The 13,812-nt window shown below is 41.9% G+C and overlaps 1 protein-coding gene across 3 annotated transcripts in view; it reads left to right on the top strand.

The window, feature by feature from the left end:
* Nucleotides 1–13,812, top strand: part of si (sucrase-isomaltase) — a 110,610-nt gene that overhangs the window by 41,349 nt on the left and 55,449 nt on the right. For all 3 annotated transcript variants that reach the window (XM_078167171.1, XM_078167170.1, XM_078167172.1), the window contains exons 17-20: nt 553–669; nt 4,691–4,845; nt 7,907–7,991; nt 13,478–13,534. In XM_078167171.1, the coding sequence (XP_078023297.1) occupies nt 553–669; nt 4,691–4,845; nt 7,907–7,991; nt 13,478–13,534 (414 nt within the window). The remainder of the gene's footprint in view (nt 1–552; nt 670–4,690; nt 4,846–7,906; nt 7,992–13,477; nt 13,535–13,812) is intronic.

Raw genomic sequence — 13,812 nt, forward strand, 5'->3', positions numbered from 1 at the left:
ACGGAAAGAGAGAGCAGGAGAAATGGAGTTTGGATCGATCCTCTCCCATTGAGTCTGTTGTAAAATGTGGCCAGTAGTAAACAATAGAAAGCAAGAAGTCTCTGCGGACTGGCCTTTGACTGAAGTCTCTTTCTTGTACTCCATTATGCAATTAATGTAAATAAAGATCACTGCCCACATCTACTGTCTGCCAGTAAATCTTGACTGAATTGAACAGACATCAAGGGAGCCATTTTAAAAGACAAATATGTGGCTGGCTGTCACGTCGCTGTTAGTTTTTTTACGACTGCAGGAGATTTGTCGATCTCAAATTCAGCATTTTCCTCCTGAAGGTGCCTGGATTGACACTTGTAATGTATGTAGGTCCACACAGACCTTTATTTTATTTCAGTTTCAACATACAATGTATAGCTGGAATCCACAGCATCAGTTTGTCAAATGGCATGCCAACTGTACAATCCCAATACAATGAATTCAACATTTCAGACATTAATAGAAATACACTGTAGGTTCTGGCTGAATGTCAAGCTGTCGTCCCCTCCTGTGTGTCAGATTGGAGCTGACATCTGTGGATTCTTTGACGACTCCAGTGAAGAGTTATGCCGTCGCTGGATGCAGGTGGGAGCTTTCTATCCCTTCAGCCGGAACCACAACGCTCAGGGCTACAAGGTACTGTAAAGGCGTTTTGTTCTCCAATTTCATATTAGACTGTCAGTTTTAGATTTATGTATCACACTGCTTTTGTTTGGTCTAAAGTGCTGCGGGGTATACCCTTCATTTCATAACATTGCATAGGTGCATTAAAACGCCAAGCGGTTAAAAATAGAAACTTCTTTCAGTATCCATGGAGATTGTCATCATACCAGCACTAGTACAACTGTGCTGTAAAATGGGAGCAGTGGGACCTCTGATTTTGGGTTTAACACTGGGAATGTTAGCTGTAGAAAATCCATTATAGCTGCAGTGGGTATTGGAACATCTGAGCCTGAAGTAAAACGAAGCTCACAAGCTCAGCGCCAGACTGATGCTCATCAAAGAGGTTGAGATTTTACACTTTAGTAAAAGGATAACGTTGATGCTAAATTATGTTAAATTACTGTAATATGATGTGCCATATGGCGGATACACGGCCAACATATTGTAAAATATCAATGCAATCTCAGCTTAGGTGGCCCCCATAGGCATCAGGGTAGCGTTATTTCTCTCCACTCATACACAGCACTACCTCCTACAACTCCAGCTGTGGCTCTGGTTGTGTGATGATGTGTTAACAGAAAAACAAAGAAAGAAAAGAATGGTAGTCCTGTAATTGATTATTCACCCCCCTTTAGGTAAAAGCAGCTTTTCATTTCAAGAGGACAACAAGGGTTGCAACAGTATAGGATTTTCATGGTACAATAACTGACGACAATGCAACTGTTTTACGGTATATGGTAATACACAATCATTATTATCAGTCACAATGACCCTTGGTTGAATAAAGGCAGGCAGGAGACGAGGACAGAAGATGCATGCCCAGGTGACATTCTCCATCTGTTTCAAGGTATGCCGCTGCAACCTAATAAGTACCGAGCTTGATGAATGAAGAGACAACAGTTATAAGACCATTTTATCAGCTGTAGCTAGCAAGATAATTAATCTAATGCTGGGGTAGGCAACTTCTGGCTCAGAAGCCAGAGGTGGCTCTTTGGCCCTTTATCCAGTGGCTCCCTGTGGCTTTGACCAAAACTTATATGGATCTGAATAACAGGGTTTTTTTTTTAATATTTAAGTTTACATCCATCATTGTTGTAGCCTTTAAGGGATTCTTACATTCCCCAACTGTATACACTGAATGAAAAATTAAAAATAAATGTTTTAACATCTCGTCAAATGTGCCTCATACATGGCCTCTATGGCCTGGCACCTTTTCCTAAAATCTGCCAAATCTCAATAGTGATGGTTAGCCTTGAGTCTCCTTAGTGAGGTTAACTACTGATTCCAATCCAAAAAGGAAAGAATTTCATAGTGAGTGGACAGATTCGTTTGCTTACACCACTAACGCTGCAAAGTTTAAGTACCAAATAATCATAAATAGCTACTTTGATGTAAAACTTATTAATGAATGCTCATTTAGAGCTTTTATGAATGTTTAAAGGCTAATTTAGATTAAAAAGGCTGCGTTGCCATCACTATAAAGCATAAATATGTATTGCAGATTTTTTGATAGTAAAGGTTGCTGACCCCTGATGCAACGTCAGCTCATGAGTGGGCTGAAACACTGCCTCTGGCTGACTTTGTTTGATGTAAATGTAAATGAGAGCCCTGTAAAATGGTCTTAAATATTCACTTGATGACACCATGGTAAAAGACTGAGGCTAAAGCAAACAGGTCCCATGAAAAAAATATCTTTAAAAAGTTGATGATCTTTGATGATGTGGAAATAAAGAAACAGCATTTTCATGTACTGCAGAGTAGAGCTATTTAGACCTGGTGTTATCAGTACAATAAGAAAAATGACTCTGTTAAGCTACTTAGCTTATGTACTTGGGTGATTAAGACAGATTTATACTTTACGATTTGTAATTTTGAAACAATATATTTCACTTAAAATTTTACAAGAAAAAGGAATTATAAGAACTAAGCAATTTCCTTAATGGAACCTAAGGGTGCTCTCACACCTGCCCTGTTTGGTTCAGTTATATCAAACTCAAGTTTGTTTGCCCCCTAAGTGCAGTTAATTTGGGCAGGTGTGAACACTGCAATCACATTCATATGTGCACCAGAACAACCAGACTGAGACCTTCTTGAAGAGGTGGTCTCAGTCCAGTTACAAACAAACATTTGTGGTGAGAACGTGTTCCGACCTGGATCCGAACCAACTGCAGTCACATGACACATTGTTTGGGTTAAACATGAGCATGTTACAGTCCTGGAGGATTATTAATGTGCACCTCCTCCTGTACTGCCTTAATATGCACATTCAGCACATCCAATGCATCAAAACATTGTTTTCTAGTTGGAGCCTCGCCTCGTTTTCAAACTGTATGGTTTGACTAAAATGAACAATGACAGCAATATAGTCCACGATGAGCAGCGCTAAAATCAACCTGCGTAGTTGTCCCTCCATTGTGACATTAGAAAGTGTCACATTTATCTTGCAAGTGTACTCTTCTTCAATGTTTTGTTTACTTCCTGGATTTTTCCCACATGGAAATTCTGACCAATCAAGAGCAGCTTTCTTGTGCAGACATTTTATCTGGTCTGCTTGTGAATGCTGCCGTGAGAACACGAACCAACTCTAGGCAATTATACAACTTTGTGACAATATTCGTCCCTGATTCAGACCAAAGCAAGACAACTCTAGGTCTGAAAGCATCCTAAGACTCCACAAAATAATGTTGTATGAAATTCATCTGTCCTTAGAAGTGATGCTGGGTTACTTCTGCAGGTAGTAAAGCTGACAGGCAGACATGTTCACATTTGTAGCTTATATTGGGACAGATCATTCCTTACAGTGTTGATCTTTTACTTTTAAATTTTGGAAAGGGCAAAACAAACTCTTTACAGTATTGCTATTAGTACAACCATGGGCCCTCTGCCTCATAACGCAGCAGCCTGCCTTGACTAGTTGAGGTTGCCAAGCAAAATCTGAATGCTTGCTGGCAGACCAGATTCACGACGACAAACACTCTAAACACGTATTATAATAATAACAAAAATGATGATCATGATGAAGATAGTGATATTTATGTTTATCTCCAACAAGCACACTATAAATTTAAATGTCAGATCAGATCAAATGTCACAGAGAGACACAGGGAAAGCGCCCACTGGGCCTACAACAGTGTTTATATTGATGCTACATACTGAGCTATTATTGCAGATGAACACAAATAACTCGGTGGAGAAAAGTCAGTCTGCAGCATTGAATAGCGTGAAAATTGATGCCCTCGCAACATTCTTCATGTGACATTTCCATGCTCATCACTGCTGCAAAAATAGCACAGCGTTGAGGTAATGCTGTCGGGTCAGGGTGGGGGTGAGTAAGACATGGTGTGTGTTGGAAGGAGGAAGGGGGATGCGGGTTGTATTTGCTGGAGGACAGGGACATGATGATGAATCTGAAGTACGATTTCCACTAAACGAGACAGCTAATGTGTGACCTTTGCTTTGCCCTAATCATGGCTCTCATCACACGGCCATGCAGGCCAGTCCAAACACACACGCACACGCACGCACACACACAGTCCTCATCACACTCTCAGAGGTGCTGAGGGCATAAATGATTAGCCAGATGAGAGGAGCACGGCCTGTTAGCAGCTAATCACCCTCTCACTCTCCACTATCATAGAAATTAAATCATACTGCTGTTTCTTTCTCACACACTTTCCCCCCTTTATTTCTTTCTCTCAAGTTCTCTCGTTCTCATTCTCTTTGCAAACACTGCTTTTAGATTAGTCTTATGTAAAGTTAATTTCCCATTTTAATCTTTATAAATAAGGTTAATGTCCACTTATTCATCATGAATAAATTGGTGGTGGAAAAAGAAAGTTTGTCTTCCTTCCAATCACACCTTTCTTTCCTCTCTCTTCAAGTCCGTCCCTCCAATTCAAGTTCTCCGTTTCATCTCTCCATCTCTTTCCTCACATGCAGACAAATCAGATTTTTTCTTCTCTCGTGTTCATCAGCCTCATCTTTCTGTCTCCAGCCCCAGGATCCAGCTGTGTACGGCCCTGACTCAACGCTGGTGAGGAGCTCTAAACATTACCTGAGGATAAGATACACACTTCTGCCTTACCTCTACACACTCTTCTACAAAGCCCACACCACAGGGGAGACCGTCGTACGTCCTGTCATGCATGAGTAAGTCATTCAAAATATTGTCAGTGTACTGTCCTCATAATATCAGTTCAGACAGGGACACCCGCATTAAGGAATTGACCATTTATAGCGAACGTTATTTTTGGTGGAAAGGGCTCTACTGATCGAGGGAGCTGTCACGGCATCGGAGCAGTGACAAGGAATCTTCTGAGGGAGCTAGTCCCAGAGGCGTAGATATACACAGTGCAGGCAGTGTGGTTGCATGAGGTGGGGGGACCGAGAGAGAGAGTGGGTCCTCCAACAATGTGTTGGGTTGAGAATGGGCCCTTATAAGTAGGTGCCACCTTGGAGATATTGTGTCATTTCCTATATATGCACTTGAAAAAGGCAAACCTGTCTCTGCCATGATTTTCTTTTTTGTAAAATAGTCAATAGCATCAATGAACAAAATGCTTATTCCAAATAAACTATAATAAACTCTTAAAATTGTTCAATTAAATCAATAATGTCTCATTTTCTTTGGTAGTTTTTGTGATATACAGATATAAAACTTGTAGAAAAGACTCCCGCACACGGTCTAACTTGCGAAAATGATGATTTTAATGCTGCTGCAATGTTTCGGTGACCAGGCAAACACACTGTTTCTACAAGTTTCATTCTTCTCGTCCCTCTCCTACACACCTGTTTGAAAACAGATGTGCAAAATATTCCTTCATTTTGATATACAGAGCAATGATGATTACTAGGTAGTATGTATGTTAATGTTATCCACTGTCAAGTCTCCGATCATGTGACGAGACGCAATAATAATAATAATAATAATGACCGGAGGACGCAGAGAACGGTCCATAGCATACCACATAAAAACAGACAAACGTCTATGTAAAAAGGTACAGTATAATAAATACAATATGTATATAAAAAAAGACAAGAAATGCCCAACACTACATTATGCAAGTTCATATAAAAAGACAAAATTCAATAAACTGCATCCACAAGCTGGAGAGCCAGAGGTCCCACAGTCTCGATGAAAACCTGACTAAGCTCAGCTCAAGGTTGGCTAAAGCCTGGATGATAACATTTTCTGAGACAGAGAGCCTGCACATATATCGATATAAGAGCAGGGTAGGCAGACATATCAACATTTACAAACACTTGGCTGGCACTACACCATCATGGAAGTACAAGAAGGAGTCTCATTCCATCATTATAGGCCACATTAAATCTGTTTTGTTGCTCCTCTTATGGGAGCACCATAAGTGGGCAGTATACAGCGGGGTACAAAATGCTCTAAAAAGAGCCATCTAGCGTGTGCATACAGCTTACAGCACTGTCTGTGGACATCTTTATTATCAGATAAATCGTTGGCTGAGATATTTAACTTCATAAAAACTTTAAGAGCAATTCCAGATAAGAAGAATTCAGGAAATGTTCTGTCTTCTTTACTTCTAACACCCATAATGTTAAACTTATTGGCATTATATCTGAGGTCAATATGTCCATGATAGCATCCCACCACAATCCATCATAACTACCTTACACCACTGGCTAGTCCCCAATAATAAACACATACATGGACATCAATCTTTGTTAAATCATCAATATACAATGTCACACAGGAGGATGCTGGGGTGGTGGGGCTGTAGCAGCAAACAGCAATGGCAAGCCAGGCCTCAAGGAGCATATGCCATGATGATATAAATGACCATTGTCAAGTCCCAAATGATCTTTGTGGCATACATGAGGTAAAAACACTTCAAAGCTCCGGGGGAAGACAAGTCCAAAACCAACTCAGGCCATACAGGAGCACCAGGAAGGCAGTCACAAGTCAACACCACAACACATTAACTTCATTTTTGATTAATAATAATAATAATAATAATAATGCAAATTAGTACACACTCATTGCAAATAAATACACAGAGATTTCAAATGCGCATATCCAGCAGCATAGCAGATTGCAAACAGCCAGCAGTACAATATCAAGTGCTCACATGCAGAGGCCATGGATGCCAATAATTCATGCACATCACAAATTGAATGTCCTGCAGCAACAACAGCAAAGCTGGACCCAGACACAGCCAACAACAGTCATAGCTAGCTTACTGGCATTACTAAGCAAACACAAGCTGAAGCGACCGCAAAGCAACAGACACTTACCTCCACCCCGGTATCGTGGTGATGAGCAGCCTGCTGACAGAGTCGTCGCGGTCCCACAGCAAACACAGAAACACTTCTGTTGTGGCACCTGAGGGAGACGCTGTTTGACAACCAGCTGAGCGCACGCGGGCAGCAGCGGCAGAAGACGCACGCGGTGCGCGGCCAGTATTTACTCCGTTAAAAAGTCTCCGAGGTCAGCTGCGGCACCAAACGCGTTGACATGATCATAACGAGCAGTGACGTTCAAACAGGTTGTAATGTCCGCGCTGTGCACCTGCGTGAATATGATTGGACTTCACTCACAGGATGAGCCAATCATTGTAAAGCATACGTCAAACACCTGACGCCAATCACGCAATACGAGCGCGACTTGAGTGCTCAGCTTAGACGAACTAAATAATTAATAAATGACTAAATAACTAATAAATAAATAAATAAGATTTAGTAGGGGAGAGCGGGGTGCAATCCTTGTACATCCTTACAATTTTTGTTTTATTCTAAGAACATGCACATCTCTGCAACAAATGGACAGTTATTGTTTTTTTTTCCAGAACTGACCTTTCTTCTACAATTGCATTAAGAAGTGGTGGAAGTGAAATGTTACAACGTACCCTATGGGTGGGGTTAATTATAACAGGCAGAGCGTTAGCTGTAACACTTGCTGGAAAAGTCTGTTTAACACAATTAATTAATTCAATAGAAAATGTGCTATATGTGCTTTTTTTATCAACTCTAATTTGAAAAATCTTGGATCAGTAATGATTTATGAGGATGTAAACAGTGTTACATACTGACATGCATGCTGCAATAAACAGACAGGTATTTACTGAATGAGGATGTGGTGCTTTTACTCAGTGAATCTAGTCTAAACTTTGTTTTGTTAGCCCGAAGATCAGTAAAAAGATATCTACTGGATTACACTCTTTTCTCTGTCACTCCCAAGGTTCTTCTCTGACAGCGCCACCTGGACCGTGGACCGCCAGTTCCTGTGGGGAAAACACCTGCTCATCACACCTGTACTAGACCCGGTCAGACAACACTTACAAAAAAAAGAAAAAACATCCCAGATCTGTCTCTCACACACACTCACACACATGTATACATATATATATATATATATGGATGTGCTCCTTCAAGTATGCGCTCAACCAAAATGTACTTGCAGCTCCTGTATCATATCTAACACAGTAACTTCACTATACTACTGTATGCAGTGCATATAGACACGTGCGTGTAGTACACAAAGAAATGTGTCTTGCAGATGATGCAGATGAGATGATCAGTTACTCACGCACGCACTCAAGCAGTCATACACACGCACACCCTGACCTCCACTGGGAAAACATGACATGGGATTTTCTTTGTTGCCCTCCCCTCCTCTCATCCCTCTTTCTTCTCTCTTTCATATCCTCCCTCTTTTCTCTCAGCTCTAATGAGAGCACTGACCTCATTACTAGCAGATTAGAAGTGTAGATAGAAGTGTGTATGTGTGTTTGTGCATGTTTGTCTCAGTGTGTGTGCGTGTGTGTGTATCCGTGAGCCTGTGTGTACTTGTGAATGTGTACCTGTACGTGCAAGTGTATGCGTGCATACACAGCGATTGCGGTCATGTCAAAGTGGCCTGATTAATAAGCAATTTAGCATGGCCTCTTGTGAATTACAGAATAGTGGAAAGCGAATTGGATTCATAGTGGGGCCGGGGATAAAGTAACTTCAATCAGTGTGATTGTGGAAAAGTTTCTAATACGAGAAGTGGAGGGGTTTATGCTTTCAGTGCCTCAGGGTTCAAGCTGTCCTAAGGGTGGGGACAAGGAAGTGCCATGAGGTGACTATGAAGGTTGTTATTTTTGCTAATCAGAAATATAAACACGACAAACAAATAGCAGTCAAAAGTGCACCTACAGTGGGATCTTTCAAGGCCAGAGGCACTGCTAAGCTGCAGTGCAGCTGGAAACAGGAAAGGATGAAAAGAAATCCATCATTGGTGGGTGTGTTGGGGGCTGGCAACAATTATGACCAATTGCTCGTTTTCTTTCTCTTTAAAAACAATGTGCTCGGCATCATCAAAGTGGCCCCATAATTGAATTGCGAGAAATGTCTGCAAAAGAAATGCATCCCCAAGGAGACAAATTATGACCTTGCTTCTGATGGTGCAGAAATGTCATTAATGAATTCACAATGCATTAAGATAAACTTATTCAGAAATGTTGCTCACCATGTTGCTGTCATGTGGAAACTCTTTAAATGACACTGTAACCATGTGCAGAGACAGTTTGGTTGTATGGCTGCAGCTAATAGCCAGTCCCTGACGTGTACAGACGAAGCATTCAGCCTTACAATCCTCACTTAATGCACCATGGCCCATTCTGACAGCTATGTTAGAAACCAGTCAGTCATACTGCAGCCACATGTGCAGTATACAGTTGGAAAATACATGTTTTTTTATTCTCTCTGCTTGAGGGAGTTCAAATTTCAAATCACTTTGGCCAGCATATCATCCACAAACAAGAGTTTGTAAGCTGTAACAGTTGTTCGTCTGCCCAGAATTTAGGTTAAACCAAACCCCAGCAAAACACCAAAGATGCACCATGCTGCTTGATCAATACTAACAATCGATACATACAAGACCCCACATGAATCTCCCCTCCCACTTGTGTTTACAGAAGTTCATGGCTACCTGAAAAATACCAAAGAGGTCCAAGGAAGCAAACAAAAACAACTGAGTCTGACAGAAGTAGATAGATAGATAGATAGATAGATAGATAGATAGATAGATAGATACCGAGCTGCTACTCTGTTTAATATGTCTGTTAATCAGTCTACAGTGCAACATCAGTCTATATGTTGCACGTGCTAAATCAGTCTGTGAGATTAATGAAATTACTAGGGCTGACCTTCGAATCCATTTATGGACATTCGAAGCTTCGGTCCAACACTACATCCACAACTCAGAGCATCAGAAGTGTCTCTGACACCAGACTCAGAGCAGACCAGTGGAACTGGAAAATGCATATTAGGCCTACTAGTTACTACTTACGTTTTTCAAGTGATTTCCCAAATATGTTGTTGAGTTGTGATATGCCAATTGCTTTTGGCAAATCTGGCACTCTGTTTTCTGGGGGTTGTCGGGCATATTTTAAAGTGCAACTACACATCTGATGACCTCTTGGACATGTCTGCCAGCTCTGAGTGCGCTCATTGTCAGTATTGGACTGGTGGGGGTTAGTGTTGCGTTTAAGGCCTCCCCCCAAAAAAACGAAAAAAAAAAAGTGCAGAAGCTTTGAATTTTTTTTTTTCCCACAATCGAATCTCGTGCCATCGAACGAAGCTTCAAATTTTTTGGATCAGCCCTAGAAATTACAGCAGCATGCGTACAATACTGTGGGCCTTTTCCATTGTCACTTTTGGCCATGCCAAGTCAAGCCATGCTGCACCAAAATGTGCTTCCATTATCAGTTAAGAAGTGCCGTGCAATGCCGAGCTGTGCCACAGATGGACCTTCTCTGGAGTAGGACCAAAACCCAGGCTGCCTGCCCTCAAGTGGGTAGCAGTGACGTCTCACTGACCGCAGCCAACCCCACTTCTCCCACTCCCAAACAAGCCGTGTGTGTTGCAAGACTCTACCCACCTCTGTCTGCAGGAGACCAGAGAGAACGGCGTTCTTAAAAGTCCCTGTGTGTTCAGCTCTCAGTACGTCTGTAGCTTCGAACTGAATCTCTGTGGTTTGGAGTTTAGTTTCTCTCCTGCGTCCTGTTTTTACTTTAGATATCTGCTTTATTTCACTGTTTCACGTTCGCTATCAGCCGTATTAGAAGTTGTGTGAAGTCACTGCTTGAAAACTCATTTCCTTATTTTGCTGCTTCACAATAAAAGCTTTTACATAACAAAATAATGGGGGAATTTTATTGTGAAGAATCTGTAGGAAATGAAATGTGCTCATCACCAAATAAGCGGAACTTTGTTAGCGGCTTTTCTCCAATTAAGACAAGTCTAATAATAGGGCAGGGAGGAAAGTGAAAGCAGAAACAGCCACAGTGAGATGCTGACGAAGAGCTGCAGACAACAGACTCTTCCTGCACCTCTGCAAACAGCTCACCTCCAGCAGGTAAACTTCTTTTACCTGCCCTGCTGTGGAAAAACACATGCAGCAAATTAACAGGGGACTTTAGTTATGGATCAGCTTGCAACTGAACTTGAAGCTCATTTCGTAGAAAATACCGATATATATATATATATCATGTATCGCAATTCAGCCAGATAAGATATGAATGTTTGTCCATATCGATTTGTCCAATAGATTGATTAATTGATCAATTTTAGGTTTATGAAAGCATATTTGTTGTAAAGTATGACTTTTCTTCTTCATGTTTAATGTTTCTTTTAAATTACAAAACCTGGCCTGTGTTTTGACATGGCAGCCCTAATCTGTAAAAAGTACCATAGCAGCACAGTGACGCACACTGACACGAGCTTTAGAAGTATTTCGGACCACCGCTACGTCACATGAAAAGGATTTTTTTTCCAAATGACAGATCTGATGCAGCTGAATATTCATCTTTTGTGGTGAAAGGGTGCTGCTGAGCGGCGGCGATGTGGTTTAAGCCAGGGTAAGGGCAGGCATTAAGAACAGAGAGCACCCACGATCTGTTACAGATGCATCAGGCTGTGAAGGGCCCCATGAAGAGATAGTGTCAGCTTCTTGAGTGAGGTCACAGGCTGATCTTTAACAACCCTTCACATCCTACACTCACTTTTCTTTTCTTTTCTTTTTTTCATTATTCTCATATCTCTCTGTCTCTTTCTATTTATCGCTGTGTCCGCCCGCCTCTCACTTTTCTCTAATGATGCTCTCGCTCTATCATTCAGATCAGTCGATGCTTTAACCTTGATCTCTGTGATAAACTGGGGAGATCTCCTGCACTCTCCCTCTCTATCATCCCCTCTGGTCTTCATCCATGCTTCCACTCTCCCCGCCCTCCCCTCTTGCCCATTACTCCCTTTACTTTTTAGCTCATCCTTTCATCAAACGTTGGCTCCCTTATCTCATCTGCATTCTCTTAATCAGCTGCTGTCAACTCACCCTTGTGATCCCATTTCATTTCATCCCATCTCTCTCCCCCCTCCCTCCCTCCCTCCCTCACTCTCTCTCTCTCTCTCTCTCTTTCTCTCTCTCTCATCTACCTCAGCTACCATCTGATCATTCTGCCAGTATGAATCTTTAGCCCACCTGATCAAATCTTACCCTATGGCTAACTGAGCTTCAGTAGTCTAAATGAGGATACAGGCCTCATGGCTTGTCCCTCTCAATCACAGTTAGCAGCCATGCTAAGTCCTGCAGTCCCTTCCCATTAGTCAGTGGGGTGAGTGATAGGCGCCGCGAGCAAATCAGACACCAGAAAACGAGGTGTAGGGGGGAGCATCCATTTCCCCAGGCTGTCATCCCACAGGCTGTGCAGCGGTTGTGACAGGTGATACGCCTCAAACTGTGAATGTGGCCCCCAAAGAGGACACTCATTTGATTAGCAGGCCATTATAGCAATATGTCTCCATCGTATTGTGCTCTTTGCAGAGTTTCACATGTACTTTTCGGGTGTTTAGCATTTCAAATTTGCTCTCATTTGCCTCTGTTTATTTATCCTTTGTTCCGTATTCTCTTACCTGTTTGTTCTTTCTTGGCTTCCTGTCAACCCTCTTTCTTGTTCCTAATAACAGGACTCAGAGGGCCACGAAATAGGACATGGTGCTGAAAAGAGAGAGAGAGAGAGAGAGAAAGGGGAGAGATGTTGGTGCCATCGTTGCCTTTGACAGACGGCCTTGGCCTACACGGCTGACATAGTGTATTTCACAATTTGGCCTGTTTTGAGAAGGACCTCTAGTTCGCTCTTTCTCTTGCTGTGCTCTCTCTGTGTTTATCTCTCTCTCCCCCTCTGTTCTGCCCTGACAGAAAGAGCAGGGAAGTGACAACGCTATCAAAGGCTTGGCGCTCTTCTATTGATTGCTCCTGTCTGTCCACCACCTTAAGCTATCAAAGGCTGTCACCTATCAGTCGTCGCTTGATGCTGTCTTTTCCATCATCTGTTGCCTCATAGCACTGTAGACTGAAATGTCACAAGGGCTTTGTGGAAACTTTATATCAGATGGTAGGCAGTTTTGAAATAACTCTCCTTGATGGAAACATTTTATCTTCTTCTTATTTATGATTAAGTTGCAGTGATTTATAGCGACAAGAAATATCCACGTTTTCCTTTGTGGTGTATTGTCGCTTTTCTCCTCATGTTTAGCCTTGTGAGATTAAAGTGTCAGGAGTGGTGCGGTGAGGTAAAGCTGGTGTTACTGGCTGCGAACACAAATCAAACACAGGCGTGCTTTCACACGAAACACAAAGCTGACACCTTTTGATGTCTACTCCACAAATCAGAGGTATATAGTGTTGTATTTAAGGGCAACAACAAACGTTTAGATTCGTTCAGGTATGCAGACATCTAAAGACATATGTTGTTTTTGTTCTCTGCAGGGTATGGACAGGGTGCGGGCATATGTCCCAGATGCTGTGTGGTATGACTATGAGACGGTAAGATTATATACTGCTTACTTTAAGAAAACACTGAACAAAAATTTGAACGCAGCACTTTTGTTTTTGCTGCCGTTTGCTCCAGTGAAAGATCTAAGACTTCTTTTATGTGCTTCTTTTCTTTTATATTTCTCTCAAATTTTCGTCACAAATGTGAGTAAATGTGCACTTCTCCTTTTTCAAGATAATCCATCCACCTGACAGGTATGGCAAATCAAGATGCTGATTAAACAGGGGTCCATGTCATTGGTCCGACAGCCCATTGGTCCGATATCCCA

This window comes from Epinephelus lanceolatus, chromosome 4 (assembly GCF_041903045.1).
Source record: "Epinephelus lanceolatus isolate andai-2023 chromosome 4, ASM4190304v1, whole genome shotgun sequence".
NCBI lineage: Eukaryota > Metazoa > Chordata > Actinopteri > Perciformes > Serranidae > Epinephelus > Epinephelus lanceolatus.